We start from the raw sequence: 23929 nt of genomic DNA, 5'->3' as shown, positions 1-23929 counted from the left end.
CCTTACCCTGAAGAGATAGCAGAGGTTAATTTACACAAGTGGTAAAATGGGGGTGGGGGAAGGAAGTGGTTAGAGGTTATTAATACAAATGATCAAAGCGCACACCAGGTCAACACAAGCTACTGTTTTCACCTCAATAAATAAAATCTAACCAAACTATAATGCAACTCTTGGGAAAACATGCAGTATAATAGTACAAAAGAATAGCAGTCAGCTTGAGGACTAGACACTGAACTCTTAAATTCTAATTATTTTTGTTTATTGGATTCTCCTGAAGCCAGGCCCACCCAGCATGTGCCCAACTCAATTGCTATCTGAAACATAAAGGCAAAACCAGAATACCACATAAAATGCAAAAAACATAAAAGCAGAGAAGAGATTAACGCTAACATCTTCAAAGTGTTGTATGGAATGCTTAATAAATGTAAACGAACTCCATTATACACTGTTAGGACAAGGGAGAGAATATTCGTCCTTGTCTCAGGACTTCTCCCACTGAAGTTCCTTCTGCTGTATAATGCATTTCCAAGTCAAATTTTAAGACCTTTAATTTCTCCAGCCTCAAGTACAGTAGTGCAGTTCTCTTTATCCTTCCCAGAATGTGTCTCTATCATTTCTGGCATGGGCTCTCTGTCTTTTCTGTGGCAGCATCCTTCCAAATAAGTTTGCTCCAACAGATTCTCTAGCATACTAAATCAAACCCTCAGTTGGAGCTGCACTCAGCCCGCAAAGGCTGCACCTGCATACCCTTCAACACACATCTCTAGGATGCTTGTCAAGCACGTGACGTTTGTTAATACCAGCTATGCCTCAGGACCTTCTCTTACTCCTATTCCTATGGGACTGGCAGCTTGTCAGGATGACCAGTTTCTTCTTACTTTTTTTAAAAAGGTAAATCCTTTGCTGAGACTTCATTTTCAAGTTATAAAATGCATTCTGCTATGGGCTGCCCACAGAAGGGACTGTCCTTCTGAGAATTACAGAGCACTCAATGAGGCAGTAGAGGTTTTCTTCCACCTCTCTTTCAAGGCTTACTGAGGAAAGAAGATTCAAAGTGAACTAGTCCTTTCACTCTAGATGACCTCTGAAAAAAGATGAAGCTAAGTCTTTTGAAGCAGCCTTTGACAATTTTACTACTCTACTAGTGTTCTGTCATCAAAATGATATACTGTGTTTTGTTTCAACTATTTCTTCACCTCTCATCCTAAAAGACAAAAATATAGGAAGCCTGTGGTAATCACCTTAGTCCTACCACTTCCAAATGACCCACAAGCAGTATTTATCAATTACAGCAATCAGCTGGGCAATGCGAAATCAACAAATTAGTAGGAAGGATGCAGGAGCAATATGATGATTATATTTTCCACATCATCATTAACACCCATGCTAGTGTTAAATAACACAGGAGACGCTGTAAAAATCCAGTAAAGAAAAGTTTTTTTCTTTAAATTTGAAATACTCAAGTAGCACAAGTACATTCTTAGACTACTGCTATGCTTTCTGCTACATCACATCTCAATGTGGCTGAAGCGACGTGTATTTTATTTGCATACATACATGTGGTTTGTAAACCAGTTTGGACCCTGATAGATGAAAGACTCCATTTAAATGCAACTCTGCTACAATATAATGAATCTCCATTAAACTAGTCTTTTAAGGACTCAATAAGCAACACCTTTTTTGTTGTTGTTTCGTTTTGTTTTAATCCCACAAAGTATTTATTTATTTATTTTGTTTTGTTTTTAATCTTTAATAAAGACAAAGAGATCCCCATCAGAGGCCCAGAGCAGAAAGCAGGGCTGAGCTGGGATGACAAAACTGTAACTTCAGTTTTGCGTCAGAGAACTTCACACTTAGGGCTTTCTCAATACTATTGGTAGTTACTGTAAGGTCTGTTAAAGCATCAGGCTTTTGACTTGTAGTGCAGGAAGCAAAGATATTGCAAAGTGTACATGGGAAGGTAAAAGCTCCCTCTTCGAACGCTTACTGGGCTCATGACAAGAGATACTGCACATAGTCAGCTGGACTAGGTTATACAATGCAAACTAATTAAAACTAAAATAGTAAAAAAATTATTCTGAACTGAGCTCAACTTTAACACAAGACACAAGAGAAGCATCTGTGCTGTCAAAGAGTCTCCAAAGAAGGACGGACAGGTGTCCAGAAGAAAAATCACTAGTGATGCCCCAAGGTAGACCACGCTGTTTGTGAATCAAAGACTTAACTTAGGGGTGGGATTTAAGGTCCTGTTGATACTACTAGAAACCCTGTAGTTATGCCACCAAGAACAGACAAACATTTTGTTCCCTTCATTTGGGAAGCTTGCGTTAATTTTGCCTGTATGACCAAGCAGCACGGTCTCCACTGAGATGGACCGATGGCCTGAGGTATGGCAGCAAGTCCTTCCTACTGCACAACAGACTGAAGTCTTTGAAGATGTGGCGGTCATTGGTGTTTACCTTTTCGCTGCAACTACTTTTAAGTAGAAAGTTAAACATGCACATAAATGCTTTCAGATACTAGGCAAACACAAAGTGTATATACAACCACCTCTTCTTGTAATCCAACACTCTTCCTCTGGCCAAGTATGTGAACCACAAGATAACATTCACTTGCACTGGTATTTGCCTTGTAGCATTAGAACACAACAGTGCTGGCACCTAAGAGCTTCACAAATATAACACACCTACAGCAGAAGTTTGTTATTGTACAAGTAAGTGAGCAACACAAGCACACAACAAAACAGAAAAAGTCAAATACTAGTTTAGTGGCCAAAACACACAAACCCATAATGCCAATGGTAACTGAGTGCTTTGAGAAACAAGTATTTGTATTCTTTTCCCTCTCCCCAAGTTTATTTATTTTTCAGTTCCTCAGGCCTGTCCTGATGCTGATGCTAATTGCTTAGGATCTCTTATAAACAGAAACAGGGAAAAAGAAAACAAGGTCTAAAGTAGCGACCAAGTGGATTGGAAAAGCCACTAACATTAGCTAACAGAAACCAGTGTACTATCTGAAGTGAGCTTAAGTTTGGTCTTAAAGAAGACTGGCTTTCAAATGGGCTGCATGCCATTAACACTGCCTGTTACTGGATGCTTTGTTGAGCATTCATAACGTAAGATATCAATTACAGGTCTCTTACCTTTGGAGGCTTGAAAGGATATTCTGGTGTAAAGGTGATATCAAGGAAGAAAACCCCTCCCTCGTAGACAGAGCCTGGAGGTCCTAGGATGGTTGATCTCCATTCATAGATGTTATCACCTTTGGGGCCAGCGCTAAGAAACAAAACAAAAAACAAAACAAAACACAGATGTTTTAAGAATATTACCACTGTTCAAATAAATATGACCTCTTGCACTCACAAAGTATGATATGGAAAAATGTTTTCAATGCCACACTTCATACACCACCTGGAGTAAAGACAGTGATTAAAAGTAGATTGAATGCTTCCAGAACCTCAGAAATCTTATCTGGACTCATCAGTGTTTCAGGCTTCTTAGCAAAGCTCAGAAATTAGAGGTGGGGTTTTTCATCTTCTCTCACTTGACATTTATAAACCAGCACTGCCCAGAACTCCCCCTGAGAAAGCTACACAGTCTCAATGCAACAGAAAACCTAAGTTTCAAAGAACAAATTCCACTGTATTCCAGAAATGACTGCTCCAGCTCAGCCTTGATAAAACTGCACCACATCAAAGACCATACTAAATAAATGAGGGACTTATGTTGATTCTATTAAACATGTGTGTTCTTCAAGATTAAAATATCTTCCTGTATTATTCCGAAACCATGGCTCACTGTATAATTATTGAAGCCAAATATATGATGATACTCTTACATGTCAGAATTTTCTACACTTGTATCGTTTTGCTACACTGACTTCTAAAACGAAACCACCTGAACTCGCCCTTTCAACATTGCATTACATCCCCCTTTTCTGAGGGGGCATTAAAATCACCATGTCAAATTTAAACACTGCTTTCCCAAATCAGTTTTGTCTAATTCTAGGTTCTCCCTAACCTATCAGCGGCTCACAAAGAGCAGTACAAAAGGTGTTGCAGAACATGAACGTCTGCGTGTTGAAAAATTAGTTTTACTGAAGTCCTCAGACACCTGTATTCTGTAGCGTGCCATATGTCACTGAGTATTTCTAAGTACAGCTCAACCTATAAAGCCATTAATGGTTTAGGACTCCATTGCTACCTCTTTCTTCCTGTGCTGCTGTGGTAGTATTTTATGTTAGATGCTAGAGCTGAAAACTCCCTTTGCATAAAGGGAGGTGCTGACACAGCTTTTTCCATCGTGGATGCACTATGACTTCAGAAATCTCTCCTCTCCTTTTTCTGTAAGGGCACGGATTTTACATCCCTAGTACAACAAAATCAGCCTTGCTTTTCTCTCCTTGTTCTTTTAACAAGGCTAATAAAAGACAGAATGATTAAAAAAAAGAAAAAGGCTCCTTTCATATCATAACAATCATGGAGCAACACTGCTTAAGAAGGAAGGCAATCCAATAAATTGAATATATACACGACGATATGCATTTGATTAATGTGAAAGGAACCAGAGTAATTGCTAGGTGCTAGTAGCAGTGTTACAAATAGACATATGATTACAAAAACAAATTCTCAACATAACAACAGGGAGATAATAACAGAGAGATGCTTTTTTTCTCGCTTTTTGCAGAACTGGTGAACACGTTCTTGACAGATCAGGGGAGAGAAAGGAAGTTAGTTCTATTATCAAACCTCTACAATTTTATTTCCAGATTAAACAAATACAAAGTTAACAGCATTTTGATGCTAATTGCTTCAACAATAATGAATTTGTGACTGAAAGTGTGCTTCCAGTAGAGGGAAAGCACATAAGGAATGCAGTAAAGGTAGACGGGATCTCTGCAAAGTGATGTGCCATCCACTGAGGAAAGATTTCTCTCACTGGAGCGCAAAACCTCGCACAGCTCAAGATCCATGCTAAATTAAAGTAAAAGCCATTCCATCCTGAACACTCCTGGCATCCTGCTCTACCTTAACGACTTGTCCCCGTCCTGTGCAGGTCTATATATTTGGACACTCAGTGCTCTCCAGCTACCACTTGTGCAATAGGCTGGAATAGCACCATTTTCCAACAGGAAGCTCTACCTCTTGAAAGACACCAGCTTAACTGTGAAAACTTACTGAAAAGGACTCCCTGGGGCACCCTTAGCCTCCACTCCGAGGAATCACCTCTTTATGTATGTATTAGCAACCTGCTGACATGCTGTCATTGCTCCAAGTTGCACCAGCGATCATCCTCCCCTCCCTCCCTAAAGATGGAGCTACTGAACCGAGCAGGTACTTGAGCTTTGTTAGCACCAATTTGCTGCTGGAATTTATATCACAAAAGCTGCCAACTGGGAGCACTTCAGCATTCAAGAAATGTGATGTGTGATTAGCACTGAATACAGCCCTCTGAACCAATAAGAAATATTTCAACAGTTTTTGCGTTTTATTCCCAGCTTCAACCCAAAGGACTGTCAATAAAAGAAATCCCACAGATGTAAAAAAAATAATTATATATTATTATTTGTAATAGTCTTAGAAATCTCTTCTATCCTATTAGGTTTCCAATTAGAGCTATCACTGCATGCAAGTAATATACTGCTAGACCTCCCTATTAAAAGAGAGCAACATCTTTGTAAGACATCAGTAGGCTTTAACAGTGATGTACTAAGCTTACCTTTTAAGCTTTTCATAATTCAATTAACACAGTGAAATAGCTGTAGATGTCCAATTTTTCCTTTAACATTGATTTCTTATAAAGGAAAGACTGAAAGAGGAAGATGCAAGTCAGCTTCCGAGTGCGCTATTGCTTGAGTTTAAATTGGGATTAGGTAATATCAAGCAGCTCAAGACGACCTGGTCTTAATAGAAATGCGATGATACTGGACTATAGCCTAAGTGCAGCAGCATTAACTTTTTGTGGAGATATAAAAACTGTCAAAGGTTAAAGATTACATTCTTTGTTTAAAATCCTTGCAATTATCTGCTTCAAAAAGAAATCCACTGATGCATAGATACAGCGCTCGCAGACACAGCTGCCACGTTCCCTGATGTGTGTTACTGCTGTTCAAATTAAGTGTCTAGATCTGCTAATGCAACATTTTGAAGCTGTCCAATGCATGACCACTGGGAAGATAATTTTAACCAATTACATAGAAATTGTTTCCATTGCAAGGCAAGAGTATGAAAGCAACAGCTCTCTGTATTGAACTCAACAGCCCACAACCTCTTCACTTTCAAGGAAAGAAATGAAAGAAATGAAGTCTGGTAATGCAGACCAAATAATGGCAAGCAAAAGAAAACTTGGGAAAAAAAAAAAAAAAAAGACAATGCCACCAACCCATCATTATATTATCTTGTGGCATGTGTTACAGAATGCAAGTGGACATCTGTCTTCCCCAGAAAAACAGTGGTAAACACGGTGAAGTGGCACTGCACTCTCCGTTCCTGATCATTCCCAAGTTGTTGCTAGCTTGTCCTCTGGCGATGTTACAACATTAACGCCCATAAGAAACCAGCCAGTGCAAAGGTAGCGTTTGGTCAAGGACTAACTTTCCAAGTCCAGAAGCAGCAGTCTAACTAAGCACTGCCTGTCAGCGCAAGGCAGAGAAACTCTAGGCACACACGAGACCAAATCCAAAGTCCTGCCTGGGCAAAGTCCCAACAAACCTCATGTCACTTCGGTAAAACCTCATCATGCTCTGCCTCCCTTTGCTGGCAGGTGCCATGCCCTCTCTCCATGTAAAAACCAAGCAGGTAAATTAGAAATGCCTGCAGCAGAGGCTAGGAAGCAGAAGATAGCTAAGGCGGCTCTATACTTGGATGCCTTGTGCTAGAGAGGGAGAACAGCAATTGCAAGCAGAGGACTCTGCCTCAGAGATTCAGCATCCAAGGAGAAAACACACACGTCTACTTTTCATGTATTGAAAGGGATGAAGTGACAGATAGGGTAGTCTGCAAGAACAGCCAGCCTCTGATTTTTTTTTGTGTTAAGTAGGTCTTGTAAAAATTCCACCTCTAGCCCTTGTTACAGGATATTTTGTGCACACAAGCTTACCTCCTCTGCTCAGGCATCCCTGGGCAACCACCCCAAGCATGCCTATGGCACGGAGGGAAAGCAGGATTTTCTGGTGCTCACCACATATTGCTAATGTATGAAAATCCCTGGGAACACACTGCTGACATTCTCCTGGAAAGTCCCAGGAAGAAGTGACTCAGAAAGAGCCTACTGTTTACATCAATTTTTGGAAACTACCTAGTCCTTTCTAGGAGCTGACCAAACGATAACATAGCCTTTTCCTCTAGCAAAAATGTACTCCAGTGAATACTCCAGTTCCTCTTCCTTGAAACACAGGAGGCGCGCAGTAGCAGATCACTGTAGTGATAGCATCAGGCAGTGAATCAAAATCAGGCAATGCTACAGACACATTAGGCTAATACCCCAATGTACCAAAGAAGGGTATGCTCCTTTTCTAAGGAAACAAATTTAACCAAGTAATTCTAAATGCCAGGGATGGCCTTTCATCAGGATGATGAGAAGTGCAATTTCATGGTATGCTGAGGTAAATACCAGCTAATGAAAAACTACATGTTTCAGTAAAAACCACAAGCAACAGACCCATGAACTCATGCTCCAGCTACTCTGTATCCCTAGATTCTATTTTTGAGGTTATTTTGCCCTGAACAGGAAGAGTCTGATGCAAGTAACTAAGCTGTTTTGAAGTTGCACACTTGTGGAAAATAAATATAATTTCCAAAAACCCTCTCAGCATGACCTTTTCCAATGGACTTAGCTCAAATGAGAAAACAAAAAATATACTAACAGCACATAGGGCAGAGAGCACAGTGATCTCCAGCGTAAAGCTGCTCCAGCACTAACCAAAAGCAACATTTTATTTGGTTTTGGCTGTTTTATTTTGTAGCTAAGCAGCAGCAAATAACTGAACATGGAAGTGCGTCTCAATGGTCACAGGTTCATCACCTTACTGGACAGCTTTAGGAAATATTTAGTTGACTGTTGGAAGGTCTTTTTCTTTTTTCCCTTCTCCTTGAAGATGCAAGCCCAAAACATATTAAAGATTTTGGCTAGGTTGCATGTGGGAGGGAAGCATGACATTCTTACATGGAGTTCTGGTGCTTTTTCCTCCTAATGCACCACATTCCTACCCTCACTGAAAAATTGCCCTTCCTGGAAGTCCACCACAAGGGTCCATGCTGGGATTGCTAATCTACATTGCTACGCAAAAACTGGTGCAGGGATTGCAGAAGCCTTGGATCACCAGGGGAGGCACACTCAGGGTTCCAGAAGGAAGCAGGGCAGCTAGTCTAGTGTGGCCAGTGAAAAACAAACATTTACAAAATCTCTTATTCAAATAAATTTTGCTCTATGTATCCTTAACCAATCTGTGTTGAAATTGGGAATGCCAAAGAACAACATTAAAAACAAACGAACAAGTAAAGAGCTAATCCTTTGGCCACAATAGTACTACAAAAACTTTGCGTTAATACAGATGTAATTTTAATAATAAATTGTCACTTCTTACACATGCTTTATCTACTAAAATGTATTATCATTATTTTTATTACTATAGCATGGAGACACTCCATTCACAGAAAGGACCCCTCTATACTAAGCATGCTGCAATGCAAAATCCAAAGACACTTGTACGCAACTTACTGAGGTTTTTCTATTATAAAATCAACATTAAAGCATCACAAAGCTATTAGGAAGAAATCTGACTAAACAAGACAGAAGTAGTTAAAATGGTAGCCCGGGCCATCCATTTAATTGCCATTTTTTGGCAATATGGCAATAATTGCTGTATTTCAAACTGGGATACAATTTTTCTGCCTCCATTTTTAGCCAAAGAAATGAAACAAAAGGAAGAGGGGAAAAAATAACACAACAAAACTCTTCCTGGGCAACCATGGAAAGTGAATGGTAACATACCAAATTACCACGTGACTGCGTGAATCACAGTGATATTTCTATTTTTGCCCACTGTTACTACACACAGCCAAGCTGCTCCTCTCTATTAAGATCAGCTGAAAATGATGGATTGACCATAGGTGAAATGTCTATGAGCTCAATGAGAGGCATGGAGAAAAAGGAGTTGGGGGAAAAAGTTGTGGCTGGTTGTAATTAAAACACAAGAAGGCAGCGAAAGAGGGAAAGGAGAGGTAAATGAGAAAAGGTGGAACATTCTGCAGCAACAGCGATCCAACCTACAAAACTTAATTCTCCTTCTAAGGCATGTTCAAGGCCATGTTTTTCAACTACAAAGCAGTAAATAATATTATTTTTGCTGTAATTCATTGAAGTTACTGTATTCCCTGTCTTGAATTTAAAATGGCAGTCACAATATTATTGCACACAAGTAAGTGCCTTACAAATCCCAGCACATTTCCAACAGAAAAGAGCATGCACAACATTGCTGTTTTAGCATCTGGGAAAGCTTTTCCCTTAAGTATCAGGCTAATGTAAAGCTGGGGAAGGGGGGTTGAAAAATTGCACATAATTTGCACAAAGCTTAAATTGGAGGATAAACTGTGCAGCGAATTACACTCTTATGAGGTTAAAAACGGAACTAAATAACTAAATAGCTCTGATAACGGAGCTGATAAGGTGTTAGGCAGGGATCTATGAGACTTCAAGGAAAACTGTTTCAAGGGGATTTCTTTGGAGAAAAAAAAAAGAGTAGGTTTTCCTGTTTATATTAAACACAAAACAAAAACAAACTTGGCAACAAGATCACACAACAACCAAGGCAGACTGATCCCTGCCAAGATCTCCCTCTTTTCAGTTACAGCAGGAAGAGAAATGCCCAGGAATACTTGCAACCTCAGGAGCTTCACCTGAAATATTTCAGTCTCTGCAAAATATTATTGTTAAAAAGTCACTAAACTTCTTCATGAAAATAATTGAATAATCGAATAATGTTTCTGCAAAGTTTGATTTTTAAACCAAGCTTCAAAGATCTAAAATAAAATCGCAGTTAACAGGGAGGTCAGAAGGAGACTTAGGATATTCTCAGGAGTGTGCTGCAGCTCTATTTAGTTTAACAATAATCACTTCAATTTAGAAGCAAGTCCTCATAAAAATGTTCAAGCGAAATTAATCCATTTAGCATTGGTTCCAAAATTGAAAATAAATCCAGCCTACTCAGTTCTCAAGGGCTTCCTTTTTCCTTTGCACTGGCCTCTTGCTAGCTTCTCTGTCTCAAAGCACTGGAAGTTTGTCCCACTACACACAGGAACATTTCCAGAGTGTCCAACATGACTACAGAGAGGCTGACTGCTTTTGTAAGTCTACAGCATTACTGTGTATGGTATGCAAATAGGGAAAATACCAAACTGCTAAAAGTCAATGAAATAATTTTCATTGAATGCAAAGCTCTTTTCATTTTCCCCTCACAGGTATACATTGGCACCTTGACCAACAAAAAAAAAAAAAAAAAAAGAAAAACAATATTAAAATGTACTGGCTTGTATTTGACCTTGTATCTCCCATTAGATAAAGCCCTGCACAAGAAAACATAAAACAAATTGGGAAAGAGTAGAAGAGAATCTGACTCGCCTAACAATTAGCAATAGCTTATTTAAAATGACAAGAAGATGTGATGGTAGAAACTGTGCTCTGCCAGCTTAACCTTGTGTTATTTTTACAACAGTTTCCTTCCTGCCATTTGTCAACTAGTCTATTAGCTGCCAAGATGGGGACAGAAATTCCTCCATATCATCAGACCTCATTTCCAAATTTAGTGTTTATGGAACAGATGCGTAATTTACAATTGGTAAGCAAAAGTAGGCAGTTTCAGAAATGCAGCATTTTTACAAGTACACCACTTACTTGGGGCATCCTCACATTCCAACACGTTTTTGGTAGTTGATATAGAAATATAACTAGCTAACCTATTTGGTAAAGCAAACATACTCTTAAAGTGGTTGCCCAGCATCAGATTGACAGTTCTGTATTTAAAGACAATAAAAGAGAATCATTATTATGAGTAAATACCAAGGTTCTTGTGTCGCTAAACTCAAATGTGGTGTACCCCTCAAGCGATGAAACAAATGCTCTGCTTCTTCCTGGTACTTATTGGGACTTAACAGGTTCTTACAGAAATGGAGAAGAAACCACTCTTTCTGAAAACAGAACAGTTCAAGGGTGCGTGCACATCCTCATCCCCTCCCTCCAGAAGCAGCCTGAACTGTGCCAGGTTAAGATCATCACAGGACTGTCCCCTAAATGCCATGCTTTATCTGCTACAGCAGTGGAAACTCACCACAATCAACCCGCCGTGCCAGAATTGAGCTGGAACCTAAACCCATGTCTCTGTCGTCCACACCCATCTCCTGGCCTATCTGTATCAGTGTGGGAACAGATTAAATAAAACAAAAAACAAACAAACACACACAAAACAGCACAGCATAAATATTTAGGCATCCTGTAGTACACCAGTTGAAAAACTGCGAAGTTAATGACTTTGTTTGGACCAACACAGTCTGGAGGCTTTGCTCTCTTAAGAAGTTACTTGACTTTTAAAGAAAAGAAAAAGAAAAAAAAAAAAAAAAAAGGATTCCACCTATTTCCTAAGTCTGCCTAGCCAGCATTGAGATAACATGGTAGACTGGTTACCGTGGAGTTTATCATCCTCGGTTTGCACAATAGATTTCATTATAACTCGTAATTCTGTCGATCAAGAAACACATGCTAAATAGCTTAGATTGAGAGGGTAACGGCAGCTACAAACCAGCTTGGAAAAACTGGCCCCAGAAAGTTAGAGATGACGTGTAACGCTTGGCAAGAAGCCCCTGCTATGCTGAAAATTGAAAGCAGACAAAACTCTCTAACTTCCTCAGGCTAATAAGGACACGGTTCCTGTGGCTTCACCCAACTGTCTCCTCGAGCTAGCTTTCATATTTCCATGGAGAGGAAACGAGTTATTTGACAGCGGCCAAACAATGCATTGTCAGATTAGAGATACACTACCATCTCTCCTGTACCAAAATACAGCAATCCTGTTGAAATCTTCACTCAGAACAGAGAATGCAATGCCTTGACATTGCTAGTTTATATGCAGGTTTAGGTTATCTGGAGAACATCAGCTAAGGAGAAAAAAAAAAAAAAGTCTACCCATTTCTCACATACTCCACAACTGATCTATCTGTCCTACCCCTATGCCAAGACACTTGCCCTAAAAACACGCTACAAATTAAAACAAATCTATCAACAGCAACACAATCCCTTCCCCATTAGATGAGGGGTAGGTAGAGTCAATGTTACTTAAGTCGAGAACCAGGTCATCGCGTGATCTTGGCTTCACATCAATATATTGCTTCCAGTCAGCATGCCAATGCTGATACTGATAACGTTATGGTGCTAATTGAAATATGTTTTGAAGGATGCATTTTAGTGATACATGAAACCCAGGAAGAAAAATCTCACCTGGATGTCTTGCCTTTCTCCTTTATCTACACAAAACTCCTGGCATTCACTTCAGTTCATTTCATTCGCTGAACAAATTGAGATCACTGCATTTGGATTAGCCTACTTCACTGCAGGTGGCAACAGCAAAATTGAATCAACCACCCAATACAATGGAAAAAGAATAAGAAAAATATTTGCTTACGCTTTCTCAAAGCCACAACAAAATACTATCAATTACACTGCACTACCCAAACCGTTTATTTGATTTTTACAGCTGTAAACTACTAACAAAGTTGCTTAGCAGAAGTCATGACAGCTTTGCCTTCAAGTTTAAATTAACGTGCACAGACTAGAAATTGAGAGATCCGAGATGTGAGCTTACTATTTTTTAAGTAAAACAGGTTTACCTACACTTTAATATAGCACAGCTGCCAGTCAATTACAGAGCAGGCACCAAAAATTGTTTATATACCACTGCAGGTTGGTCTTGTTAACAGTTCCAAACACACACCAGGTCACCGCAGCTAATCAGCATTTATTGTAGCAGTAACGTGTGTAAATATTATTTTGAAGCTGCCTTTGAGGGCAAAAGCCTGAAATAAAAGGTATATTTCAAGGGATTTAAAAACAAAACCAGGCTTTTGATTTTTTTTTTGGATAGCATTTTCACATGCATAAAGGTAGCCTGAATAGGCATTTGTGGTGGCCTTCCAAAGTTTTATTTATTTTTTTGTTTTCAAAGTATTAGGAACATTCAGCTTAATCTACACTGGGTGCCACAAGAGGACTAAGCAGTGCTTTTAAATAGTGAATACAGCGTTGGGGCCAACTTTCAGGCCTTAACTTGCAGAGGCAGCTCAAGTCCTCCACCTCTTTCCCCAGAACCCTGCTTGGCATTATGTTAAGTAACTTGCCCCCAAAGCAAAAATGCCAGCCATGACGAATTCTCACATTTGGCTTTTGATCCTCACAAGGCCTTCACTTTGTCACATTTTTGACTGGAACTATCTCATGAAAGTAAGGAAACACTGAAGGCAATGAAGTGCCAGGCAATAAGAGTTTCCACTTATATTACATCACTTACACCTTCTGTAAAAGCACACCACGTCCACACCCACCAAAGCCAGCACGGGTGTCTGCAACTCCCCAGCTTCTACAAAGCAGAGGAGCCCTGGCAGCACCCTCAGAAGCTGGAACAGCCCCGGGATGGCAGGGTGCTGTGCTGGCAGAGATGCCCAGCAGGCAGGCAATAGGGACGGGATGTGCCAGGCAGCACAAGAGGCTCAAGAGTTCTCCTCCTTGCTGCTGCTGGGCCCACACGGCTCGGGATCCAGCAGCTGAGAGCTCACATTCGTAGTTTAAGTTTTTAACCTTTCGCTACCATGAAAAAAGGTCATGCTAACCTCACACTGAAAACGCTGGAGTTAAATAGTGCTGCAGGGGTATGTTCTCGTGAACTTCCTGAACAACCTAAAAAGTTCAGACAAAGATATTAAGTGACATTTGGTGAAAAATCACATTTCTTCATTGGATAGTATTAACAATTTGAAGTAATTCTGATGAGGGATTGTCACATGTCATACAGGCCCAAGAAGAAACACAACCCTCACGTTCACATAAAACTGTTCAGAGACAGCAGTTTACGTTTTCCAACCTTTTAACCTGACTGCTGTTACAAGTAACACCTTAAAGCAGTAGTGAAAAGATCAGAAAAGAATTCTCTGTACTTTCTGAGAGTTGTGTGTCAGTGTTATTGGGCTGTAACTATTTCCACAGACACCAAAGGCAAGAGAAATGCAGAGGCATGCCTACAGAACTCAGAACTGACACCGAGGTATAAGTATCATTTGCACCTAATTGAGCACTATTTGTTTTGTAAAGAAAAACGGAGTGCATTACTTACAATTAGGCAAAAGTATGACACAGGCATAATAATATACAGTAGTATGGCAAAGCACCTGGAAGAACTGACAGCCTTAATACCCATGCTTGATGTAATTTTACATACATATCAACAGAACAGAAATAAATCTATCATTTGCTACAAATCACTTTTTTTTTTTGTTTTGCTTTTGTTGTTTGGCTTTTAGTAAGAAGGTACGGAAATGCAGTGCAAGAACAAAGGAAAACAATGTTTTCAGTTGCTGCAGCTTCATTCACTTTGATTTTCTCACTAAAAGGCATTTTATTCCTTTTAGTGAAATAAAGATGTTCCACTTGAAATACATTTATAATGTACATATATTTATAGTATTTACATTACACTAGAAAATTCCTTACCTAGTTTAGGTAATCCCATCCAAACTTTCAAGGTAAACAAGGAAGAAACATCTCTTCATTTAAGTTTCTACGTCAAGATCTCAGTTCAGAAAGTCTTAATAAAGTCTTCTTAATAAAGAAGCAAGAATGGACAAATTCCAAAGGCAGCCGACACTCCCATCATTAACAGAGATCTTTAATAAATTTTTATATTGGGCTTTTAATGAAACGTAGTTAAAAGTTACGATGAGACAACTCTTTGCAATTATGGCAGACTATATAGCTGAAAATAATTCACTTCTGAGCTTGTCTCAGAAATGTGGAACAGATCACACAAACACACAATCATTAGTAAATGTTAAACACCCAAACGGCAGCATCATTAAGAGAACAGCAAGCTAACCAATACTAATATTAGTTTTTTTTAATTCACTCTGTATAAATATATAAAACTACATTTCACACATGCTAGTTGCAACCCACGAGTTGATTATATGACAAACACGCAATCTGATCAGGGAAAGTCAACCTAAAGATTAAATACTGGAGTAAGGCACCAAAGTATGTATGCACTGGTTGTCAGCTTTAAAACTCATTTCTTTGATATGGATATTAATTGGACAAAATCAGCACAGGAAATTACTCTTAAAGGTGCTTTTGTCACACACACACGCACTCCTCACATATGTGTCACATTATATATACGTATATATATATATATATATATATATATATATATATATGTTTCATAGTGCAGAAACATTTTGTAACATGATTTACAAAGAAACTGTAAACAGTTTTTCCTGGTAAGCTTCTAAACAATACTAAAATAAAGCTTGGTCCCCCCATTAGTATAATAAAAGCTGCATTACTGAAAAGGCTTTGATCACAGGTCAAATGCTAATTGTGTCACAGAATCTTATTCTTCTACTAGCTCATCAAAAGGAACATAGGAATCACCAGGGTGGATGAGGACTGAAGCCCACCTGTTCCCACAGTCTGTCTCTCACTGGTTTCCAGTGTCAAACGGGGCAGAGATGAGCATCCGACGTCTCCTTCCAGCTCATCTGCTTTCCCTGCCTTAGCAGCACGCTCATCGGTAACGGGTCGAAGCTCAAACACAAGCAGCTGTGGTTCCCTTCTGAAATACTATGAAAAAGCTGGGTAATTGTGTCTGGTTCCAACCTCCCTAGAAAACGACGAGTCTTTTTGAAGCTTGCTAAATTCCTGGCTTCAGCAGTGCAATACGGCATGGAAGCCATGTGTCTAATTCTGTTCTGATTTCTAAATTAGATTTATCTATCTTTTAACCTCATTCCATATGCCTTTGTTCTTGTATCAGAAGATAGAGGAAAATGAGTTTCCTATCTATTTTCTCTAGAGAATAAAAATAAGGAAAATAAATGTTTGCTCTACTTTCTGAAGTAAACACTCCCTGTACCTTCACATAACTCTTCTGCCTCCTCTCTAAAAGGCACATATTTCTCCAATATTCCTTTTGAGATATTCCTTGTCCATCAAATTTTGTTTAACGCTGTCCAACGTTACTTTGTACACATCTATATTAAGATTTTTTCTCATTCACATGCCAGAAATACTTATTGCCCTTTTCTTTTTCCAAAATGGGAACACTTTCCACCGTAGGTGTACCCTTAATGAGCACCACGTCAGTAAAGAATAAGTTTCTTCCCTGCTTCCAAAGTAAGAAGCCTGCAGCAGAGCACGTGTTGTTAAATATCTGTCCTTGTCTGCAAATAAATTTGTATTGCCCCTTTCCAGAAGCAGGAGCTTTTACAGAAGTCTGGGCTAGATTAAGTCAATGGCAGAACTCCCATCAAATCCAGCAGAACTAATTCATATGCAGTGGAGGACAAAAGAATCACTTTTGGGAAACTGGAAAAAACAAGTGACTGCAAAGGGCAGGTTGCTGCAGAGCACTTTGATCGCAGGCCTGCTTCATCACACTTAGCCCAGTTATGCATTATGCCATTCCTCTTCCTCACGTTTACTGTCAAAGAACACTTTTGGAAGCATCTTTGCTGTTCCTGCATTCTGTAAAGAGACAGAGTATTGTATTTTTCATGGAAGGAAAAACTCCAAAAGTTTGTTACCAACTGATGCTGAGCATTTTTGATACAAGCAACAAGCTTTCCTTCTGTCATTAATCTGACTGTGGTTTTTAGGTAATTATGGAACAGCAGAATCTTACAAAGGAACACATACAGGCTCTGTGAAAAGAGCTGAACGCCTCTACAGGAGACATTTTAAGGTTCTCTATGCTTTAAAGGCAGGTGATTTATTCAAATTGCCTTTCTTAAACTCCCAAAAAGAGAATCTGAATATTTTGGCTAATGCCCAGGAATTTCTAGTTGTTGTTCCTACTACTTTTCTGTACAACTACTTTTTTTGTCCTTTTCCTTCTGATACTACCAATGCTAAAGAAAAAAAAAAAAAAAAAAAGCCTTCTGTATATCAGGCAGATCTTTCTCCTTCCTAGCCCCAATGTGTAGGAACTGTATGGTTTAAAGCCCTGCTGAGATTTGCAGGCATAAATGTCAACTACAATAGTCAAACCTTTTAACATATTTATTACTCCATTCCTGATATTTTTCCACTCTGTGGAATTAATACCATAATTTAAAGTGCCACTTATAAAAAAAGCCAAGACATGGTAAAAAGCCTGCTACCATCGTTGCTTCCTTTACAAAAATATAGTGATTTCACTCATCACAGCATATTTAAGTTTAATCAACTTTGTGGCTCTTGCTCTGTGCAGGTATTAATCATTCATAAGTGTTTGGATTCTGATCATTGTTTTATAGGTCATTTCCATAGGCATTCCCTTGCAACCTGATCAGACCTGGTGCAAAGTGGTCATTTCTCGGGTGAGTGGATATGGAAAGGGACGTGGAAAAGGGATATGGAAAGGGACAAAGAAAATAGCTGAAGAGATGCAAGACAGGTGTGTACGTGTGTATGTGGAAGAAGGGAGGGAGAAAAATGCTTGCTTATGTAAAAGCTGGGACTAGACAAAATGATTTCTGTGCAAGGTGCAGAATTCAAGTGCATTTTAATCCGTAGGCAAGCAAGCCTAATCCAAAGGAACACAAGAAAAACATGCCTTTCCTATACACCTCAAGACTAACTCGCATGGGTTTAATATTGCTTCAGAATCATCCTAACTAATAAGAATTACTTTGACTATTCATGACCGCCACATGCCTGCCCAATTCTTTTTTCAAATCCAGTTACGTGGTTTGCCTCAATAATTTCCCGTGACAGTAACTTCCATAGTCTAATTAGAAATATAAAATCCATATAATATCTTCCTTTTATTACTCTTGTATTTGCCACCTTTGATTTCAATAGAATATATCTCTTCGTACTTATGTTATGAGAAAAATAAAACAGATGTTTCCAATTTATTTTCTTCTCGACACGAGTATTCAGTGCAGCATGAAGTTACCAGTTAAATAAAGGACTGAAGTATTTCATCCTGCCTACGTTCTTCCAGACAAAGTAAGCTTGGCTGTCTACTAGCAGAATCAGAGAAAGATGAACAAGTGAAGGATGTAAAGAAGCTCAAACTTTATGAATTTTGAGCAAGAGGTTTATGAGAGAGCATCAGAAAACAGCTACAAGCATTAAAAAAATGGTTCCCTGGTCAACGCTAGTACACCTATATTTGAAGAATAAAATTTGCAGACTTTAACCAAACGAAATACAGCATGTGTCCTGAAGATGCCAGGAGGGAAAGGGACAATAACAAAGAAAGAGCACCTATCACGTAATGTCACCCGAACCTCTGATATCACGTATATTCAGCACGCTATTTTAAACTTCATTGTAGAAACAGCTACAGCCAACAGTTCCTGCTTACTCTGTGAACACAAGCAAGTTCTCAGATGCCATCATCAGCGTCACGGATGAATGGTTTAAAAGGGATCAATGCCAGAGTCTGTGGAGACATTTCTGGAAACTTCTATATTTGCATAGAACTGCTATTATCAGGGTGAAAACTGCACCAAACACAAGCATGGCTTCAGCCAAAATGTCTCATAAAGCAGGGATCTCTGCAGACATTCAGTTTACAAAAGCAATGGAAGGAGACTTCAGAGGGACATCACAGGTTTACAGTCTGATGACGTTGGTTATAATTTCAGTAGAAATCCTGCTTCATTTAGTTATTGCAGGACGGAAAAGGACAACTCAGAGAAGCTCCAGAGCTCTCTATTCCCTAGGTTAGAGGACAGATCCCTCAATACAAAGGTTACCCACCCTCCGAGCCAGTGCCAGCCTGCAGCGTGGCTGACTGGGCAGGATTCCCACTTCCCTCACCTTCCAACGACTGAGACACTGCTGCAAACAAACCAGCACCAAACCATCCAAGTAAATCCACAGAATGCAGGAAAAAATTACTTGAGACGTCTGGCAGTTTCTGTAGGAAATACTACGCACCTCTCAAGTATCATTCAAGCAAGTGCTATGCATATTTGCACTATTTTGGCTGAAACGCTCTCACGTGAGGTACTGAAAACCACAACAGTAATTCAGGAGGACAAATACAAAACCAACGTATCTTAGACCACCACAAGCACAGTCCTTTTAAGTCATGCTACTTAACTGAGGACTACAAACTCTTCATTTTGAATAATCTAGTTTTATCTTATGTTTAGGGAAATAATATGCTACTTGGGGGAAAAAAAAAAAAAAAGACGTTTACATCACAGTGCTTCATTTTACAGTATCAAGCGATCCTTGATCTTTACACTAGCATCATTAATACACATTAGTTACTGGTGAGAAGGCATTAGCTATACATCACCAGTTTTCAGGACCTGAAAACAAATTTCTGGAACAGAGGAACTCTTGTTGACAGTACACATCATTGGGATTTTATTTACTTTTTTAAGGGTATACTTTTGACAATGAAACAGTTCATGAAACAAAGTGACCTTACACAGTTCAGAAGTTCACTTTTCCAAGTCAAAACCCTGCAAAGATTGAGGGAAAGCCACTGGCCTGCTCTGATTAGTCAAGAGCACAAGAGCTCAATTAGTTCCTACTTGCTGACAGGAGTATTGGATGGAAAAAGGAAACCCAAGTGACTGAAATACAAAATGAGGCATTCTAATCAAGTGTGATGACACTAAAATCGAGTTTTCTGAAAGTGTCATACATCTTCAAACAATCTTGAGTGACAAAGGTACAGTTTCTATCATACACACATCATATTTCATATATACAATAGGGGTGTATATGTGTGCATGTGTACACATTTGTGTATCTATACACAAAATCTGTACATCTCCATAGGTGTACTAACCCAGTTCAATGTCAACCGAAGTGAACAGCAACTGCTACAGTTACAGCACTGTGCAAGTACAAGCCACTTAGGACTGATAAAAGAGAATTAGTCCACTTCTGCCCCTTTGCTTAGATTCACACATGCTCCTAAGCAGTCTTTCATAACAGCACATCTAGAATTCTGTCATCACTTTGGCAAATTATTTTTGCTACAAAATAATGCAGCACTGATCACAGCTAATACCTTCTGGTCTCAGTCACGACAAGAAGATTGGCCTTGCCATTTGTATCCCTGGGATTAGTGGTCGCAAATCAGTATGATCCTTGGGGTCTGTTTTGCCTGCATGTAAGAAACTTTCCCACATGCACTTCTCCTGGGCAATGCAACATTTAGAGTTTGGAAAATATGAATTCTGACAACTTTTGCAAGTCAAGTTAAATGCTGAAGAAAAGGAAAGTTGATCTTAGAATAAGTATTTTCCATACAGCTACATTTGTACAGTTGTGGGAAAAAGAGAGATGGCAAACGTAAACAGAAAACAGCCCCTTACTTGCTCAGAAATACAACTGCCTTCTGGCAAGTGAGTGTGAAAGGGGTGTTTGTACACACAGGCATGCTATAAACACACCACTAGCAAATCAGATGCAACACTGTTCTCTCAGAGCTGCTAAAGAGATAATAATCTAAAAGTTTTAAAATGTGTAAACTACTATTCATTACCTTGTAATCTGAAAAACAAAATTAAATGGCGGGCAAAGCAAAAACAAGTTAAAAGCTACTTCAATTATTTCAAAGTTAAAGTCTGGCACCTACAATATATTCTCATTCTTCTTGCACAATTCACCTACTGCAAAACACAAACTGAGGCAGAGCAAGGCACTATTTAGAGCCTTTGTTACTGTTAAGGTTTCCTCTTTAACTGTGGGCAAAATCCAAACACACACTCCCTCTCCTAAGCATCTTTTCATCTTTACAGTCTGTTTCTGTTCCTTAAATCCAAACAGAGCCCACCCCCAACAAGTCTGCATGCATCCCCAGTGCACATGCTATAGGAAGAAGGCAACCGAGTTCAGGTATGTTTCTGAAGAGTGGAAAGCAGCATCTAAGCTATGCAAGCTCCAATTAAAACAGAATACCCTAAACTAAGAAAACCTATCTACTAAAAATATCTCAGCAGTTGTGACTGATGTAGATGAAGAGTTGTAGGAGAAGCTGCCCAGTGGCTGATGTGCTGTTTTTAAACACTTCTCCCATTAGGGCTAAGAATGATCAAGAGACTCATCATCTCCGCAAGTACTCTTACTCTAAACAGCTTATGTTGAAACTCAGACCCTTAATAAATATATGCATTTAATAATTTCACTCCCGAGACATGTGGTTCTACTACTACCACCACCAGAGGAGGTACAGAAAGAGTAATAAATAAATAAAAATAAAAAATCAAATAAGGTAAATTAAACCCTTGTTTTCTTCAGTACTAAGTTGCAAAGAGAAACCTGAACACACAAAATAAATTACCTTTCATAATCCAGCGAGGGTGCTAAGGATGCACACAGGACTGATCCCCTACAGGCATGCAAGTATTAGGAAAAAAACAGACCTTCCCTCTTCTAGATCAATGTTTTACTACACATGTGTTTATCTTTTTCCTTTGTTTGCTATGTGCTCATTCACCCTACAATTACTAAAGTTGCCTAAAAATCAGAAGACCATAAGAGTCAAACTAATGCACAGAGACAAAAAACAATCCCTGCCCTCACCCTTCCCTCATACCCCAAAACAGCACAGCATGCCCCAGCTTTTCTGACACTGTGGAACAGGATAATAAATACGAGTAAGCAAGCCACATGAATTTGAACATGGCATTATTTTTATTATTTTTAAACAAGCAGCCTATATGTTTGCTTTTCGTTAGCTCCCTGTGGTGGCAAAACTATAAATGTGAAAGTTAGAGACATAAAGGGGAAAAAATGAAGTAGCCAATAGCAAAGATTTCAAATACACTTGCACAAGCACATGGTTTGTTTTACGGCTGCTTTACATAACAATAAAAATGTAATATACCGTGTTTTTTGGCAGGGTGTATAGAGAGAACATCAAATGGCAATAACAGAGTAAGCACAAATGATCTCTTTGGAACAATTAAGCAATTTTAGAAGCACCACTATGTCCAAGAGCTAATGGGCCCAAAGAGATGTAAAGGTCAAAAGTGTGAGCTTTTCTCTACTGACCAGAGATCACATATGTGACCCCTCCGAAGTCAGAATCACTGCATAATCACACCATATAATCCCTAACAGAGAATAAACCCAGGTAATAACAGCACATTAAACAAAAAAGAAATCTGTCCTCCAGAAGCCAAAAGCAAGGTGCACTCCTCCACCCAGCTGCATCAGCATAATTAAGAAATGAAGAATTATTAATTAAATAAATAATGATTACCCTACTTGCACATAACCACCTGAGAAAAAGGACATCACTGGATGTACATGAAACAGTCAGGTACTCAAGCAGTTCAGTGAAGAGTTCGACACTTTAAGAAAGAATGAGTAAATAAGACTTAAATTAAAACCCACAGCTCTTCTGGTGACCTTGAACTCTATTAACATGAACACAGAGACACACAAAGGCACTTGTTTCTGGACACAGTTCATTTGCTAGCTTCAGCAAGGGCTGAAATTTAGCCCTTGACCTAGGCTGTCAGTAGGATATGACACACTATCTTTCAGGAAAACCAATCTAAGCAAACATCACAGTTTCACTACTATTTTAACGTTCAGAAAATGAGATTCTCTCTCGGAAAATAAAGCATTTACTAAAACTGTAAATAGATGACTTCCTAGATATGACACTTAATGTGTACATGAGTGAATGATTGATAAAAATAGTGACCAAAGAACACTGCATTTGCTTGGTGTACACAACTGTGCGTACATACAGGCTCACCTACTGTACTTTTCAGATGTCCTCACAACCTCAGAGTGAAGAAGCTCAAAGCATCCCTTTGACTACAACCCTTTAAGATAATAAAATACACTTTTCCAATGACCAACGAGTACCACATAAAGAAAAATGATAAATGCCAATTCTTATGCATACCTTGCACTGAAATTGTCAATTGGGATGACCCCAAGTACTTTAAAAACACATTCCTCCTTCCCTTTGATGTATGATGTGAATACTGAAACATTTGAAAAAAAAAATATCTATGTACACATCCAGTAGTTCAGATGATCAGTGCAACTTCATTTGCAAGTAAATTAATAATACAAGAAAGGTTTTGTCATTATTTTTTTGTAATTCCTCATAAACATTTTATTTCTGCCAACAGCAGAACCTTGCCTCTTTGTTTCCCTGCAGACACAGGCTGCAGAGTTTGCCAGATGCCACAGCTTACTGCAGAAGGATCGGTGTGACCACAGGAAGAATGGTCCAGAGCCTGCTCAGCTCGGCAGGGCAAGGAGGCAGGAAGACACCAGCACAGCTCCTTACAAACCTGTGGTGGTGTGAAGAAAGAGGGGAAGCTCCACAGTGCAGAACAGGCACACCAGCTTTCTTCTGCAGAACTCAGGCCATTGCAGTGACTTGGTGCACATTAGATTGCAAGGAAGACATAGCCCAGGAGATGAGCACACAGGGAGCTGAGAATCTGTGCAAGAGACTGGCAGGTTTACTACTGGAAAGGGTCCTGGCAAAACGCAATTTTTCCCTTTTGCTCACTGCTCCTAAGGGCCACATCTAACCCCATCCCATATTTTCAGTCTCCCCTTGTGTGTCGTAGTTCAGCCACCAACTCCAGCTCTGTTCTTCCCTTTCCCATTCATTCTAAGTCAATAAAGATTGCTGCAAATGAAAAGGCTTCACTAGCTAACATACGATTCTCCTTCCCAGATCC

At 39.3% G+C, this 23929-nt stretch overlaps 1 protein-coding gene across 8 annotated transcripts in view; it reads right to left on the bottom strand.

The window, feature by feature from the left end:
- The window catches only part of UBE2E1 (ubiquitin conjugating enzyme E2 E1), a 44869-nt gene that overhangs the window by 4655 nt on the left and 16285 nt on the right, over positions 1 to 23929 (bottom strand). For all 8 annotated transcript variants that reach the window (XM_084511737.1, XM_084511735.1, XM_084511741.1 and 5 more), the window contains one exon: positions 3143 to 3275. In XM_084511737.1, the coding sequence (XP_084367863.1) occupies positions 3143 to 3275 (133 nt within the window). The remainder of the gene's footprint in view (positions 1 to 3142; positions 3276 to 23929) is intronic.

This window comes from Aythya ferina (assembly GCF_964211825.1).
Source record: "Aythya ferina genome assembly, chromosome: 2".
NCBI lineage: Eukaryota > Metazoa > Chordata > Aves > Anseriformes > Anatidae > Aythya > Aythya ferina.
This window is presented reverse-complemented; position numbering and strand designations above follow the sequence as displayed.